Source organism: Nyctereutes procyonoides, unplaced genomic scaffold, assembly GCF_905146905.1.
Source record: "Nyctereutes procyonoides isolate TBG_1078 unplaced genomic scaffold, NYPRO_anot_genome, whole genome shotgun sequence".
Lineage (NCBI taxonomy): Eukaryota > Metazoa > Chordata > Mammalia > Carnivora > Canidae > Nyctereutes > Nyctereutes procyonoides.
This window is the reverse complement of record NW_026575155.1, coordinates 13,212,014-13,227,217: the sequence shown is the minus strand read 5'-3', so window position 1 is coordinate 13,227,217 and position 15,204 is coordinate 13,212,014. Positions and strand designations below refer to the sequence as shown.

The following is a 15,204-nucleotide window of genomic DNA, read 5'->3' as shown; positions in this document are numbered from 1 at the left end:
ACCGAAGACCAGAGAAATGATCATGACAATAGTGTAGTTGGATGAAGTATCTGTGTGTGTGCCTGGTCAGGCTTATAATTCAAACAAAAGCAGTGTTTTTTCAAAGCACTGACTTTGATGTTTTACATTAAGATATATCATTAGATTGAAAAAAAAGTTATATCATTAGAGGCCTCAACTGTATGGACTCATTTTCTATGCTACATGACAAATCACCTCAAACTTAGCACCTTAAATTAACAAAAATTTATTCTCTCACCATCTCCATGGTTTGGAGGTCCAGGTCTAGGTCAATTGGGCCCTCTGCTGGGGGTCTCACAGGCTGAAATCAAGGTGTTGGCTGTGGCAGCGGGCTCATTTGAGGTCCTCTCCTAAACTCACTGGTTGTCAGCAGGGTTGGGCTCCTTGTGTGTGTAGGACTGGTGACCATCTCCTCAGTTCCCAGAGGCCACCTGCCATTCCCTGCCATATAGCCTCTCTATAGCAGCAAGATGGTTTGCTTCTTCAAGACCAATGGGAGAGCATCTCTACTGCTTCAAATCTCTCTGACTTATTGCCTCTCTGACCCTCCTAGACCCTCTTGTTAAAGGGCTCCTCTGTTTAGGTCAGGCCCAACCAGAATAATCCTCTCTTGGTTAACTTCTTTTTTTTTTAAGATTTTATTTATTTATTCATGAGAGACACAGAGAGAGGCACAGACACAGGCAGAGGGAGAAGCAGGCTCCATGCAGGGAGCCTGACGTGGGACGAGATCCCGGGTCTCCAGGATCACACCCTGGGCTGAAGGCGGTGCTAAACCGCTGAGCCACCTGGGCTGCCCCTAACTGATGGTTAACTTAAAGTCAACTGATTAGAACATTAATTATATCTGCAAAATCCCTTTACCTTTGTCACATAACATAACCTGATCATGGGAATAATCTATCCATCTATAGTGACAGTTACCACCTGTATTCAATGGGAAGGAGTTATACAGGTATGTATACCAAAAGATGAGAATCTTGGGCACCATCTTAGAATTCTTCCTACTACACGATAGCAGATAAACTCATTTTCCTATGCACTTAGAAAATCTGCATTGAGGATTAGTATGTTCCAGATACTGCTCCAGCCACTGTAGATACAGTAGAGAACAGGATGGGCCTGGTGAGGCTTGTAGGCTGATGGAGAAGACAGATATTTGAGTGGATCCTGCCATGAAGGAGAAGGGTCTTAAAAGAGAACATGGGAGCCCTGACTTAATCTAGGCTAGTGGTCAGGGAAGATTTTCTCAAGGAGTGATATTTTTTAAATAATAAATTTATTTTTTATTGGTGTTCAATTTGCCAACATACAGAATAACACCCAGTGCTTATCCCGTCAAGTGCCCCCCTCAGTGATATTTAATAGAACCTGATAGATGAGTAAGAGTTGCCAACAAAAAGAAGGAGAGTAGGAAAAAATTCAAACAGAAGGAACCTAAGGACCGTAGGTCATCCTATGTCAAGGTCCTGGGGTGGGACAAGCATGCCATTTCCAGAGACCTAAAAAATGGTCTGATGTTATAGAACAACACTAAGCTAGAGGGAGAGGCCAACTACTAACTGTGTCTATGTGGAGGTCTAAAAGGCTCACTAACCTTACACATCCCCTGTGGGGTGGTAGCTGCAGGGAGAGAATTCTAGGTTCTGGCTTTTGCAACCAAGACCATAGCTGTCCCTTTGGGTACAGGAGGATGGGGAAGTTTGGAAGGGAAGATGATGATCCCAGTTTGGGACATGGTTGGTCTAAGGCACCCATGAATCTGAGTGGAGATCTCAGCGACAATTGGATATGTGATCTCTAAGAGCTTCTGCAATACAGTAAGGAGGTGTGGGCAAATTGGAACCGTAGAAGAGATGATTCTATGCTGTGTTCTTTACTTCAACCGATCAGATCTGAAGTCAGAAATTCACTCAACATTGGTAGGAATTCATGAAAATAGCCTAAACTTGCCTGTATTTTCATTAAAAAAAAAAAAAAAACAGAATCAGATTACCAAAATGTAATCTGATGACTAAGAATGTTTTAAGAAAATATGTTCTAGACAGACCATCCTATGCCATCTGTTTTCTCCAACTCTCAACATCTGGTGTTTATAGTTCAACGCTGGGTCACCAAGGAAAGGCTAGGATCCCTGAGTGATGTGAAATGTAAGAAAATGAAGATTGTCCTTAAAAATGATAGCTAGAATTTATTTGATGCCTGCTGTATGCAAAACTCCATATATATTCTTTAGATGAATTATCACTCATAATCCTAGCAACAAAGCCATCAACAGGTACAATTATTGTTCCAGCTTCATAGATGAGGAGACTAAGATTTGTTGGAGAAGGTAATGAATTTGCCCGGGACAGAGAACTAAGTGGTAGAGCTAAACAAAAGCCCTCAGTGGGACTGCAGGGCTCACACCTTCCACCACTGGGGTATAATCCAAACCACTATAATTTTTTTTTTAAACACAAGTTAAGGAAATCTGTATTTTCACAGTGTTTCCATCACTGCATTTTGTGTTTCCTTTTTCTTTTATAATAAATTTATTTTTTATTGGTGTTCAATTTACCAACATACAGAATAACACCCAGTGCTCATCCTTAAATTCTAATCTTAAGGTACGGCTCAGTGATTGAGAACTTTTCCAGAATGTTTTGTTCCTCAAAATTTCTGTGTACTTACTCCTTTGTTGTACAAAATCCCAATTTAGAAGAAAAGACTGCACAAGATAGATCATACATCAGTGTGTGAGGAGTCAGATGGGAATTTACACAGTAAAAGCAGTGAAAGCCCTTTGATCTGATATAATCAAGTCAAGTTAATGAGGGGCCCCTGGGTGGCTCAGTGGTTGAGCGTCTGCCTCCGGCTCAGGTCATGACCTCGGGGGCCTGGAATCGAGTCCTGCATCAGGTTCCCCTTCCTGCAGGGAGCCTGCTTCTCCTTCTGCCTGTGTCTCTGCCTCTCTCTGTATGTCTCTCATGAATAAAAAAAAATCAAATCTTAAAAAAAAAAAGACAAATTAATGGAAATAACCAAATAAAGCAAGGAGTCACTAAGGTTTATAGTGACCAACAGATGTACCTTAAATATTGCATTTTAAGTTAAAATTTACAAATAGAGATTGATTCTCTATTCATTCTTTAAGTAAATAATATACTCTCATTTCTTTAAGTCTTGGATGAAGAGATCTCTATGTCATCGGTTCCATGAACTGTGGATCCTCTGCCATTTCCAGCTTTCATTTCCTGATAGTGGGGTAAAGCCTGTTGCCATTTGCTGATAATCTCTTTGCTAGATTTTTTAAAATCTATTTGTCTTGATTTTTCCCCATGTGTATCATTTTTCTCTATGGTTTTGGCCTGAACCTAGCCAAACTTTTTTTTTTTTTAACTTACCTTTGAGAAAGTTTTGCCAAAGAGGTCCCATTAACTGTCATGGAAACAGCTTTCTTTGGCACTCATAGTTGAATGGTTTACATAATGAATTAAATCGTATTACCATGACAAGTATAATTATCACAAACAAAGTAGAAACAAGCATGACTGACTTTTGCTAAGCAGCCACTCGGGTAGTTGCTGCCCAAGCACTTGGGCTTCTAGAAGGAAGCTGTCCAGAGGGAGTATTGGGCGTGGTGAACACCAGCCAGGTGGTTGCCTTACAGAAAGAATGGAAAGTGTTGGCAAATGTGGAGCATCCGTTAGGATGTAAAGGTTAAGCAAATGTCCACTCAACCCTTGGTGTTCAGGAGGAACCCTTACGGGTCTGAACCAGGTTGCAGGTCAGTGAATGTCTTGACTGAAACCCTCACCGATGGGAAACAAATGCCCTCCATGCTTGGGACAACAGTGCCTTGTTCCTAAGGACTTAGAAATTCAGGTGTCATCGCTTACGTGTGCCCCCTTCTCTAGACCCTCTGCTGTCAGGGGGACTTGCCAAAAACTGATCCCAAGATTTCATATTTTCAAGTGCTGATGATGTCCAACCCACGTTAGCTCGCGCTGTGGCTGCTGGCTCTGTCGTTTTGACCTAGAAGAGTTCAGATGGCAATTGTGAGACACACATTCAACTCCAAAAATATTTACTGAGCGGTTCTGTTGTTATTGGAACCAGAAGACACTCAAAGATACCTCCAGGGGGCTCACAAGGGATTTAATGTTGGTTAGAATTTGAAGACCTCTATCAAGGTGGGAACCATCCTCCACGTGGACAGTCAGAGCAAAGAGAAACAAAACAAGATCCTCAAAGCTTATTGAGTAGCAACATTAATGCTCTTTTCCCTTCTCCGTGTAGTCTTTCTACCTCACTGCATCCTCCCTCTTCAACCTGGAAATCAGAAAGACAGGGAGAGAGTACATGCAGTCTCACTCCCAAATTAGGCTTAATGCTGTTAGCATTTCCTGCCTTCCTAGTGTTTTTGTCCACACGAGCTGTGAATCATTAACACAAAAACCTATTCTCATAAAAAGTGTGTCTCTACCTCCCCTCAGCCAAAAAGGGTGCCATTACAAAGTGTTGCAGGCAAGGAAGAGTGGTCCCTGAAGGCTGTGGAAGTTTGCTCTCATTCTTCCAAGGCGAGATGTACATCCCCAGCCTGTTCAAAGCCAGACACTACTAGAGCAGCACAAGAAGCTCAATTCTCCAACTGTTCAGAGGCAGGAAATCACGAGGGACAGAAATGGGTAGGGAAGGCTCCCAGGAAGACAGGGACTTGAACTGAATGTATGAGTTCTGTTGCAGAAACGGTTATTCATGGCACTCATTAAAGAGCAGCAAAGCAGACTTTATTCAGGGGGCCTGCTGTGAGGTGTATGTGTGGGGACCACCTCAGTGGGGGGTTGCGGTAAGGGAGAGAGACTGGGCTCCACTTCAAATACAACAAATGAAAGTGGGAATGTATAGCCAAGGAGTGGAGGGAACGGAGTGGGGTCCTTGGGTGGAAAATTTTGAAAAGGAGACATCAGGGATGAGGGGCACTCTGACTCAATCAATCGAACAAGACTTTTGCTAAAGGCACACTAGGATGATCGGATATTACGTGGGGTATGGTAGAGAATGAAGACATTGATTATGTATGAAGGGTGACTAATTATTGAGGCGACTCTGGCTGAACTGACTTAGTAGGATTCTTGCTAAAATTGGGCCCTTAGAGGACATGCCTGAGGACAGGGCTGGTGGGGTTCGCAGGTCACTCGTCCAAGACAGACTCTGTCACTCTGTCAGTTCCTAGGGCTACTGCAACAGGGTACCACAGACGGGGGCGGGCTCCAAGAACAGAAATGCATCGCCTCATGGTTTGGTGGCCAGACGTCCAAAATCAAGGTGTGGGCCAAGTTGGTTCACTCTGAGGGCTGTGAGGGAGAGTCTGTTCCAGACTTCTGTTCTTGGCTTATAGACAGCCACCTGCTCCCCGTGTCCACACATTGTCTTCTCTCTAAGCACTTCTCTGTGTCCACATTGCTCCTTGTTTCATAAGGATGCCAGCCAAAAATGACCACAGCTTAACTCGGTCATCTCTATAGAGACCCCTTCTCCAAACAAGGTCACAATCTGAGCTTCTGGGGGTTGGGGCTTCAACATGCAGATTCTGAGGGGACTCAGGTGAGCCCTATCTCCAGTCAGCCCCAATACTTGAGGAACGGACCCAAGACAGTGGCCGGCCCCAGCTCAGGGGGGAGAGGGGCTGTGTTATGTTGCTCAGCGTGGGCCTACACGCCTGGTCGGAAGCCCCGTCTCTGTGACTAAATGCACGGCTCTTCTAGTTCCAGGTCCTCCTGCAGGAGTGAAGGCAGCTGCGGCCTCAGCCTCCATGGTCTTCGTCTCCTGGCTTCCCCCTCTCAAGCTGAACGGCATCATCCGAAAGTACACCGTATTCTGCTCCCACCCCTACCCCACAGTAAGTTGGTAAATAACCAAGTGCCTTTCAAGCACCTTCGAGAAATGAGCTGCGAGTGCTCATTTGGGACAGTTTTGTTCCTTTGTTTCCCACCTACTTGGGTCTTTCCAGTGGCTTTATTTTTCTTCTGTTGTCTCTGCCACAAAGCTACATCCTCATTTATACCTCATTTGAAAGTACCCATCTAAGTCATTGTAAGGTACACAATTGTCTAGAATTATTGTTTATGGGGTGACTTCCCACAAAACTGCCAGCAGCCTTCTCAAAACCAAAACCCAGAGCTCTTAATTGTGCCTTAATTGATAGTCAGTGGACAACACCTATTGATTTTGCTGTTGGACGCGTCATTGTGTGCACCCCAGTCCCTCCCTGCCTCCCCCCTTCCCTCCGCCCTCCCTCCTATGCTCCTACTTCCCACCACTTCTTCCTGCCAGGCCCATCCGCCACTGAGGGAGAGGAGGCAAGCCCCTGTGGGGCCAGACACGAGGACTTCTACTGAGGATCTGTGACCCTGACAATTACGTGGTCCGCCTTGTTCATTGTGACAAAATTAAAAGTTAGGGTAATTAATACTTCCAAATGCTGTATTTATTTTCATTAATATTATTACTACCAAGTCATAATTATAGAGCTACACTGTTCCTTAGACCAGATACAAAAGCAGATCCAGAAGGGAAATGTGAGAGAAAAGAAAGCCAAAGTGGTACAGCAAAATTCGTGATATCTTCACAGGAACATATAAGGCATTTTCTGAGGTTGGCACCGTGTCGTGGGCCTCTTTCTGTGCCCCAGCTGGGCATAGAACTAGACATGCATAGTCATGCACAGTCATTCTGGAAGTATCTGTGACATGAGTACATGGACTAATGTTGGTTTTTATCGTAGTAAAATACCTTCACATAAAATTTACCATCTTAATCATTTCTAAGTGTCCAGATCACTGGCATTAAGTACATTCACACTGTCCTGCAACCATCCCCACCGGCCACCTCCAGAACATTCTCATCTTCCCAAACTGAAACTTCCCATTCCCCATCCTTCCAGCACTGTCAGCCACCATTCTTCCGTCTGCCTCTGTGGATCTGACTTGCTCTAGGGACCTCTTATAAGTGGAATCATACATCATTCTGTTGTTCTGCATGTGGCTTACTTCACTGAGCATAACGTCCTCAAGGGTCATCATGTTGTAGCAGGTGTCAGGATTTCCTTCCTGGTTTTTTTTAAAGATTTTATTTATTTATTCATGAGAGACAGAGACAGAGAGGCAGAGACACAGGCAGAGGGAGAAGCAGGCTCCATGCAGGGAGCCCAACATGGGACTCGATACTAGGACTCCAGGATCACACCTTGGGCTGAAGGCGGCGCTAAACCACTGAACCACTTGGGCTGCCTGACTTCCTTCCTTTTTAAGGCTGAAGAATGTCTCCAACTATTTATTAATTAATTCTCTAACTAAAGTGATACATTTTCCAAAGTCTAGAGTCTGTAGGGAACCCCCAGGCCTTATAGTGCACCAGGCAGTGAGCATGATTAACGGTGGCAGGTGGAGAGACAGGAGAGAGCACGTGTTCAGCTCACGGAGGTCTGCCTCCCTGCTGGAGAATGTCAACAGCCGCCCCTCTGGAGCTGAAGTGAAGATTTACGTGTAAACGGTCAGAGTCGAGCTCCAGAACTTTCTTGTGGGTTCCTTCTTTGGTTTCAAACATGCTGTTAAGTCTTTTTTTTTTAATAATAATAAATTTATTTTTTATCTGTGTTCAATTTGCCAACATTCAGAATAACACCCAGTGCTCATCCCGTCAAGTGCCCCCCTCAGTGCCCATCACCCATGCTGTTAAGTCTCACCTGCCAAATCCTACCGCCGAAGTGTAGACATGCTACACAGTGCCGGGATGATGCTCTAGACAATCATATTCTGCTACTCAGAGAGGGGATTCACGGAGGACCCCTGTGCGGCCCCTGATCCTCTCATTAGCCCCAACATATAGCCAGTCCTCCAAAGAGAGACAAAATCACCGCTAAAGTAAAAAATATCTGTGTTCCACTGGGATTTGAAATGTTTCTTTGTTTTTACTCACTCATTCATCCATCTATCTGCTGGAGGACTCACATTTGCTGTTCTGAATGCAGCAACCTAGGAGGAGACTAGCAGGGTACCCAGAACGCCAGCAGCTCCCCCTCAATCTGCTCTTTGTCTCTAAGCTAAAACAAAAACAAAACAAAAAACCCCACAAACACCAGCCTGGATTATTTATTTGCAATTGGTCCTAACAGATCCATACTTGAGTAAGGCAGCCCCACTTGTGGATGCTGTGGGCCAGGATGGTTCCCGTCCTCCCAGCCCATGAATTACACACAATAGAACAGAGGGAGTTACAATCCTGAACTTGTGATCAAACCATCTGCAGGATGGAGAAGATTTGCCCAGGGATTTCCACGGCGTCTCCATGCACAGGACAATGAGGTTTGACCACCTAGTACCTCCCCAACAAGACCCTTCCAAAAATGACAATCCTGTTATCAAACTAACCAGAAAAGATGGGAATTAACAACCAAAATTTTCACCTACTTACTGTCTGACTGCCACTACCTGGGTGTCTCTGTGCTGCCTTTGACTATATTGAAAAGCATATAGATCCAGAAATATGATCATTACAAGGTGCCAGTGGTCTACAGGGCAGCACCATGGGAGTTTTGCAAGGAAGGTCCAGAATCTCAGAGCTGTCCTCAATAAAGTGAAGTGAACCAGAATTAGGCTTGTTCCATCTCTAGAGCCACCTTGCTGCTCATCTACTTCAAACATCACTTAAGAGATTTTTAATAGACTTTATTTTAAAAGCAGTTTTAGGGTGACAGAAAGCGGAGTGGGAGGTACAGAGATTTCCCATACAAGGGCTATTTTTTTTTTAAATAAAATACTACCATTTTAGGTAAAGATCAGAAAGGACTAATTAATATATTTCCCTTTGGAGGGAAACACTTGAAAATACCACCTATTATTTTGGGTTTTTTTTCACATGGAATTAGTAAGGGAGTACAAATTACTGGAAAGAGGAACTTTGTTTCCATCTCGATTTTCTGTAATTTGACGTAAAGTCCCAAGACTGGAGACTGTCCCCTTTTGAGAGGCTTTTACATTTCTGCCTATGCGGCCGAATAACACCAGAGGGCAGTGCAAGCTCTGTATATTTTTCCTGCTCCGCTATCTAACTTTTTCTTTTCTATGAAATGATTTCATAGTTGAATGTAGAACATAGGAGGATAAATGAGGACACAATACACTCTGTAATTTGTTGCTCTGTATGGGAGTCCCTTGGCTGACTTCCTCGCTGATATAAATTTCCCCTTAGACCCCCATGAAAGGACCTGTTATAAGCCCCAGGCTCTTCCCTCTAATGGGTAAAGCCCATTTTCTAATAATAGGTACTGATTTCATTGTGTTCTCTTGAGTTAGCTTAGTCAAAGATATTAGGATTGGAAATTTCACATGTTGGGCCAGACAAGAAACTGCAAGTTCATCTAAAGTCTGGTGGTGCTGGATAAACAAGAGTCTCCCCGTAAGGGTCCAGCAGATGCCCTGAGACGTCAACCTCCCCAGACAGAGATTCTAACAGCAAAATCTTAAAAACCATTTGATTCAGGAGCTCATCCATATAATGTTTGGGCCGTGGCGATTAATTTTCACATGTGATGATTTGAACAATCAATTCACACACTTGTAAGGTCCCAGGGAGAAAGGAGCAAGGCTGGATCTCCTCTCTAGCGCTCCTCCCTTTGTGAACACAGCCCAGCCCCGTGGGAAATGCCATATGTTAAGGAAGCACGAGGATGGAGAAGGAACGTGTGTCCCTTTTCCAGCGCTAAGCTGATTGAGACAGGACTCAGAAATGTGAAATTAAGACAGCACGGACTTCTCAGCAATTAGGAGCAAAATCAGAAGGCCTACAATAATTGTATCGATGAGCTATGACCCACATCAAACATCCCAGTTTCAGATGATACTGTGATCCAGTCCCTGCATGTGACAGGTATTCGGTCGATGGTGCTGAATGAGCAAATGAGAATGTTCCAGTACTCTTCTTCTCCGGAAGGTGACTTTCAGCAACTAGACTCCCCACAGTGTAGCCCACAATTTAGAAGTAAGCAAGTCTTCAGAGAAACAAGGAAAGTAACCTTGGCCAGGTCTGGGTAACTTCCAAGCCAAGGTAGCAGGTGTGCGTTTGCCCCATATCCACCCACCTGACCCGGGGGCCTGTACTCAATAAATCACGGGCCTGAGGACGAGGGAGAGCGGCTTCAGAAATCCAGAAGTGTTGAGTATAGTCTCAGGTCAAACAATGGTGCTGTGATGGAATCATCAAGTGTGGTCAACCTGAACATCCATATTTATAATGCTGTCCATCTCACTGGCCTCGGCTCCTGTCTCTGAAGCCACCGTGGACCCCCTGGATGTACAAGGCCATGGCCTCCGAGGGAAGCAGCACTCTCCCTGGTTCTGCTGCCACGTAGCATGCTGTCATACTGCTATCTGCATTAATATTCTTTCTGTCTCAACCCCCCTTCTCTTTAGTCTTTCTCTTCTGTCGTCTCCTCCAGCTCGACACCCACCCTTAAATGTACGCCTTCCTCAACACTCTCCCTGCATCCTCTTTTCCTGTTCTTTATTATCTCCATGAATCATTGAATCTGTTTTTATAATTTAAGTATACCTGAGGCTACAAAGGTCAAATGTGTTTCTCCAACCCCAACCATCTTAGAGGACCAATCAGACCCGTATTTCCAACTTCTTCCATCCATGTCCATGGAGACTCCACTGCATCTCGCGTATCCAGAACCAGATTCATTCCTGTTCCTCTTCTCTCCCTGTTTCCCAGCCAAGCTAATGATCTAATAATACCCTCTGTGCTTCTCCGGAGGGTGTGACACAGCCATAACCCGGCCTCCCCCAACCACAGGGGAACCAGAAAGCAGAATTCCAACACATACCTGGTAGACAGGAAAACCAGAGCAGCTTGGGGAAGAGCTCTCCTGGCCACCACAGGACTGCAGTGATAAAGGATAGAGGGTCTGCCTTTCTTTGAGAAGTTCCTGGTTCTAGGGAGGGAAGAAAATACCAGAGATTGTCATTGTTCTTGTGATGGGCGAGGGACACAGCTGGGGCATGTAGAGTACAGAATGACATGGAGCATAGGCAAGGGGGTGTCACTCAAACAGAGGGTCAGAGACCATTTCTTGGGATGTACACATAGCCCTGCCTTATAGGTGGAGAAGTTTTACTGGACACGAGGGTTTTTATGACCAGAGGAAACAGCGTCTGTGAAGTGACATTGTGTCATGAGAATTCTATCTCCACAATATCTTTTTAACATTCTCCCTTCTTTTCACAGCCGCCACCACTGCATTGGTTCAGGTCTTCAGCTGGGGAACAAACTAGGTCAGAAGCCTTCCCACTGCCAGTCTTAAGGGCCAGTCCAGTGTCTGCATTGCTGTCATAATCATTCTTTCACATTCTAGATTTGACCATATCACTCACTTGGGCAAATTCTTGGATGACTTCTCCCTTTTTAACCTGAAACAAAGTTCAAAATCCTCAAGATGACCTAAGCAGCTCCACCATCCAGCTCCAACTCCTGTCCAGTCTCCTATCTCCTGTTCTATTACCCTACCCAGCCAGCTCTTTAACCATATCACGTCTCGTGTGTCTGGGTCCTCCTTGCCTTTTCTCTCTCATCCTCTTCCCACTTAAAGTCTTCATTCTAAAGGTTCAACTTAAATGTTCTATTGTTTATTCCACCATTTTTGAACATTGGCCAAATTCTAGCCACCATTTGTTAAACATTTTATGCCTATGGTTTCCAAAGTTCTTTCTTCATGACTCACAATAGGGAATATATCTTATAATCATAATCCAAGACCCACACAATAAAAGCTTCATAACATTTACACTTGTTCCACATGATGCACTCTGATATTTCCCGTTCTGTTAGTTTTTTTCTCTTCCATTTTATTTTGTAAATGATTGTCATAACTCACAAAATTGCTTCTATGACGCACCACTTTAAAAATACTGGCTTTTATCAGTTAATCCTCTTGATTACCGTATGCAGGTGGGGTTATTATGACCTCACAGTAGTGGTACTGAAATGGAGCAGCATGTGCTGTCTGACAAGGACCATGCAGTTTGCAAGGTAAAAGCAGGGGCTGCATCCCATTTGTCTGAGCTCAGAGCCCAAGCCTTTCACCCTGACATCTTGCAGTCTTTCCTGGGAAGTTGGCTCCCATCTCATCTCAAAGGTCCCAGAACTGGTTTTAAGCCTTGCTTTGGCATAACTACAACCTCTTGCATTATTGTCAGATGAGGACATAGTTGGGCCCCCATGGTGGCTTGTCAGCTTAAGTGCTGGCCACCCAGTTAGTCACTGTTCAGACTTTAGAAAGCCTGGTATTATGCTGAAATAGTGGATGTTCAAGCAAATGTTGTCTAAATTAAATTTTATGGATAGTGGCTGTGAGTCATCCAATAGAGGTTAAACTGTATAATGAAATTTCTGGTTCATGAGGCAGGAAAGTATCTTATATACTTGGGGATGCTTTTGATCTCACAAGGAATTAGATAAAATGCCTGTGCTTTTAAATCACTCACATGGAAATCATCCTCCCATAGTTCCATCTAAAAGATCTGATGGTGGATCTCTCTTTACTGTGATGGCAAAGCTAGAAATTATGGAGCAGCCAAAAGTTGGCTAAGAATGCATGGGCTTGTTCCATTTACACATGTACAATGAATTACTTGTTCATCATCAAATAAGTGATAGCAATCAGTCAGATTAATAAAGCACTTTTACAGATAGATCATTTGCACAGCAGATGGATGAAAGCAGAGAAGAAATGAGGCAAAATTGTAGTGAATAGAGACAATTTTGTTAAAAAAAAAAAAAAGGTTGGGAAAAGTAAGGACCGACCCTGTGATGCCAGTCTGGCTAACTGGACAGTGCTGATTCTAAACAGTAATATGGAGACACTAGCTTTTTCTGTGCCTTTTCTGGATATCAACTTAAATGTGCTTGCAAAATAATAATTTTTATATTTGGAAGGCCAAAATATTTTGTTTGGAAGACTTTTTTAAAAGTAGCCAACAGGCATAAATACAACAGCAGTTACAGTCATCTCAGTAAAGTACAAAGGAAACCACCAAAATTGACTTGGATAAAACAAGTAGATTGAATATGCTCCTCCCACTCAGGACGCTGACCATCCCAGTCTATCCCTGTAGGGTGATCTTCGCCATCCATTATCTTCTTTTATTTTTCTTTAAAGATTTTACTCATTTATTCATGAGAGACACACACAGAGAGAGAGAGAGAGAGAGAGAGAGAGAGAGAGAGGCAGAGACACAGGCAGAGGGAGAAGCAGGCTCCATGCAGGGAGCCCGACGTGAGACTCGATCCCGGGACTCCAGGATCACGCCCTGGGCCGAAGGTGGTGCTAAACCGCCACCAAGGCTGCCCCATTATCTTCTTTTAGAAGTGAAAACAGTGAAATAAAATGAAAACCAGATCATAATGTATTATAAGTAAGAATTTAAAGAACAAAGACAAATCTTAAATTGATCCAGCTAACTCCTTATTCTTAACGTAATCCAGGTCATTTCTCTGCCACTAAACAGAAAGGTTTTATATGTCCTCAAAGTGTCGTTATCCCATAATTAAAAGAACTGCCTATTTTGCTTATTCTGCTCTGGGGGAGGTTTTTTAAATCACTGCTGTGAACATGCTATCTATAAAATCAGAACATTCGAGTCTTTTTTTTAAATAATTAGATATTAGAGCTTTTTAAAGCATGATACCTCTTTAACAGAATTAGTTTTTCATTAAAAAGTTAATTGAAATTTTTTAAGTGGAATTCTTTTTATAACCATGAGATACACTGAATAATTTGATCTGAGCAGCCTGTGAATCCATAGTCATTCTCTACATAGTTATTCTCGATTGTATTCAAATAATTTCTAGGTCATTAGTCAACTTAATGCAACAGGTGTTCTGGTTAGTGGCGATTGGGTCCTGACTCTGTAATGCTGGGACCTAAGATCCCTGGGGGAATCAGAGAGGGAAGCCCTTAGAGAGCCTGAACTCCATCCAGCATGGGAGAGGTGGTAAGGACATGCAAAACCGTAATCCAAAGGGGGATAAAGATCAGGACTGTAAACCAAGGGCAGATGTGGCACCCAACGGGGAAGGGCTGAGAGAAGGCTACAAGGCTTTGCAAGTCACCCATAGGATGAGGGGTTTGGAAACGAATCCAGAAAATAATGGGGAAAATCCAGTTTTATAGAAATCATTAAAGAGCATTGAAGGTAATTCATTGTGATTAATTTTATCTTATTTACTCTTACAAAGTGTCTTAAACATGAAAGGAAGATGATTGCATCAAAACCACAAGGAAAAATAGTTGTGTGGTGAAAGTAGATCTAGCAGACCCTGTTCTCAGGCTTTTTGGGGGTGACACTGAAGCACCAAGAGAAAGCCAACCTTCCAGCAACCTCTACATTCTTTTGAGGAGTATACTGTTGACTTCCTCAGAAATCCGTGATGCCACCCACCAGACCTAAAGCACTAGTAAGAAAGGCAGAAGAGGTGAATGTGAGCTCTCTGGTCTGAGTATTGCAGGGTTTATATCATGAGCTATATTTTCTACTCTTGGTACAATTTTCAGGAAGCCAACATGTCTGAAGTTTTATAAAAGAAACTTGCTATAAGTATTTTTTAAATGAAATACATGAAGTCTTTATTTATTTTCCTAGGCATCTTGTAAATATTAATCATGTCCTCAACTACAACTGGAGTCGTTTTAGAAACGGAATTCAAATGATTTTTATTTCTAGATTTTAGCAGAACTTGTCAGAATTTTACTCTGCCTCATTTAATTAATCCTCTGCCAAGCTATGATCATTTCTTGTTCCCTTGGGGGCAGGACCTTACCTTATGGTCTACGCACTGGACTGGAACTCAGTAAATGCCTATGAATTCAAACACAGCAACTATTTATGACTGTTTCTCATTACAGGCATGGTGCTAAGAGCCCTTGCATACATTTTCTTTGCAAGACCCAAAGGAGAAATCTGTAGTCCAATGAGATTATATGGCTGTCCCCACATGCCCTCTTCCTCTGGCCATCCCTTATCAGCCTAGTTATAGCCATCCATTCAAGATTAATTCACGTCGTAGGCATAATCAAATCTTCTTGAGTGGCTAATATCCCTGTCTTAACTTTGAAGATGAGACGACAGAGTTATAGATCTG

General features: G+C 43.3%; 1 protein-coding gene across 1 annotated transcript in view; it reads left to right on the top strand.

Annotated features, from left to right (window-relative positions):
- Window positions 1-15,204, top strand: part of DSCAM (DS cell adhesion molecule) — a 621,576-nt gene that overhangs the window by 535,568 nt on the left and 70,804 nt on the right. The window contains exon 19 of the mRNA XM_055313369.1: window positions 5,772-5,905. Within this exon, the coding sequence (XP_055169344.1) occupies window positions 5,772-5,905 (134 nt within the window). The remainder of the gene's footprint in view (window positions 1-5,771; window positions 5,906-15,204) is intronic.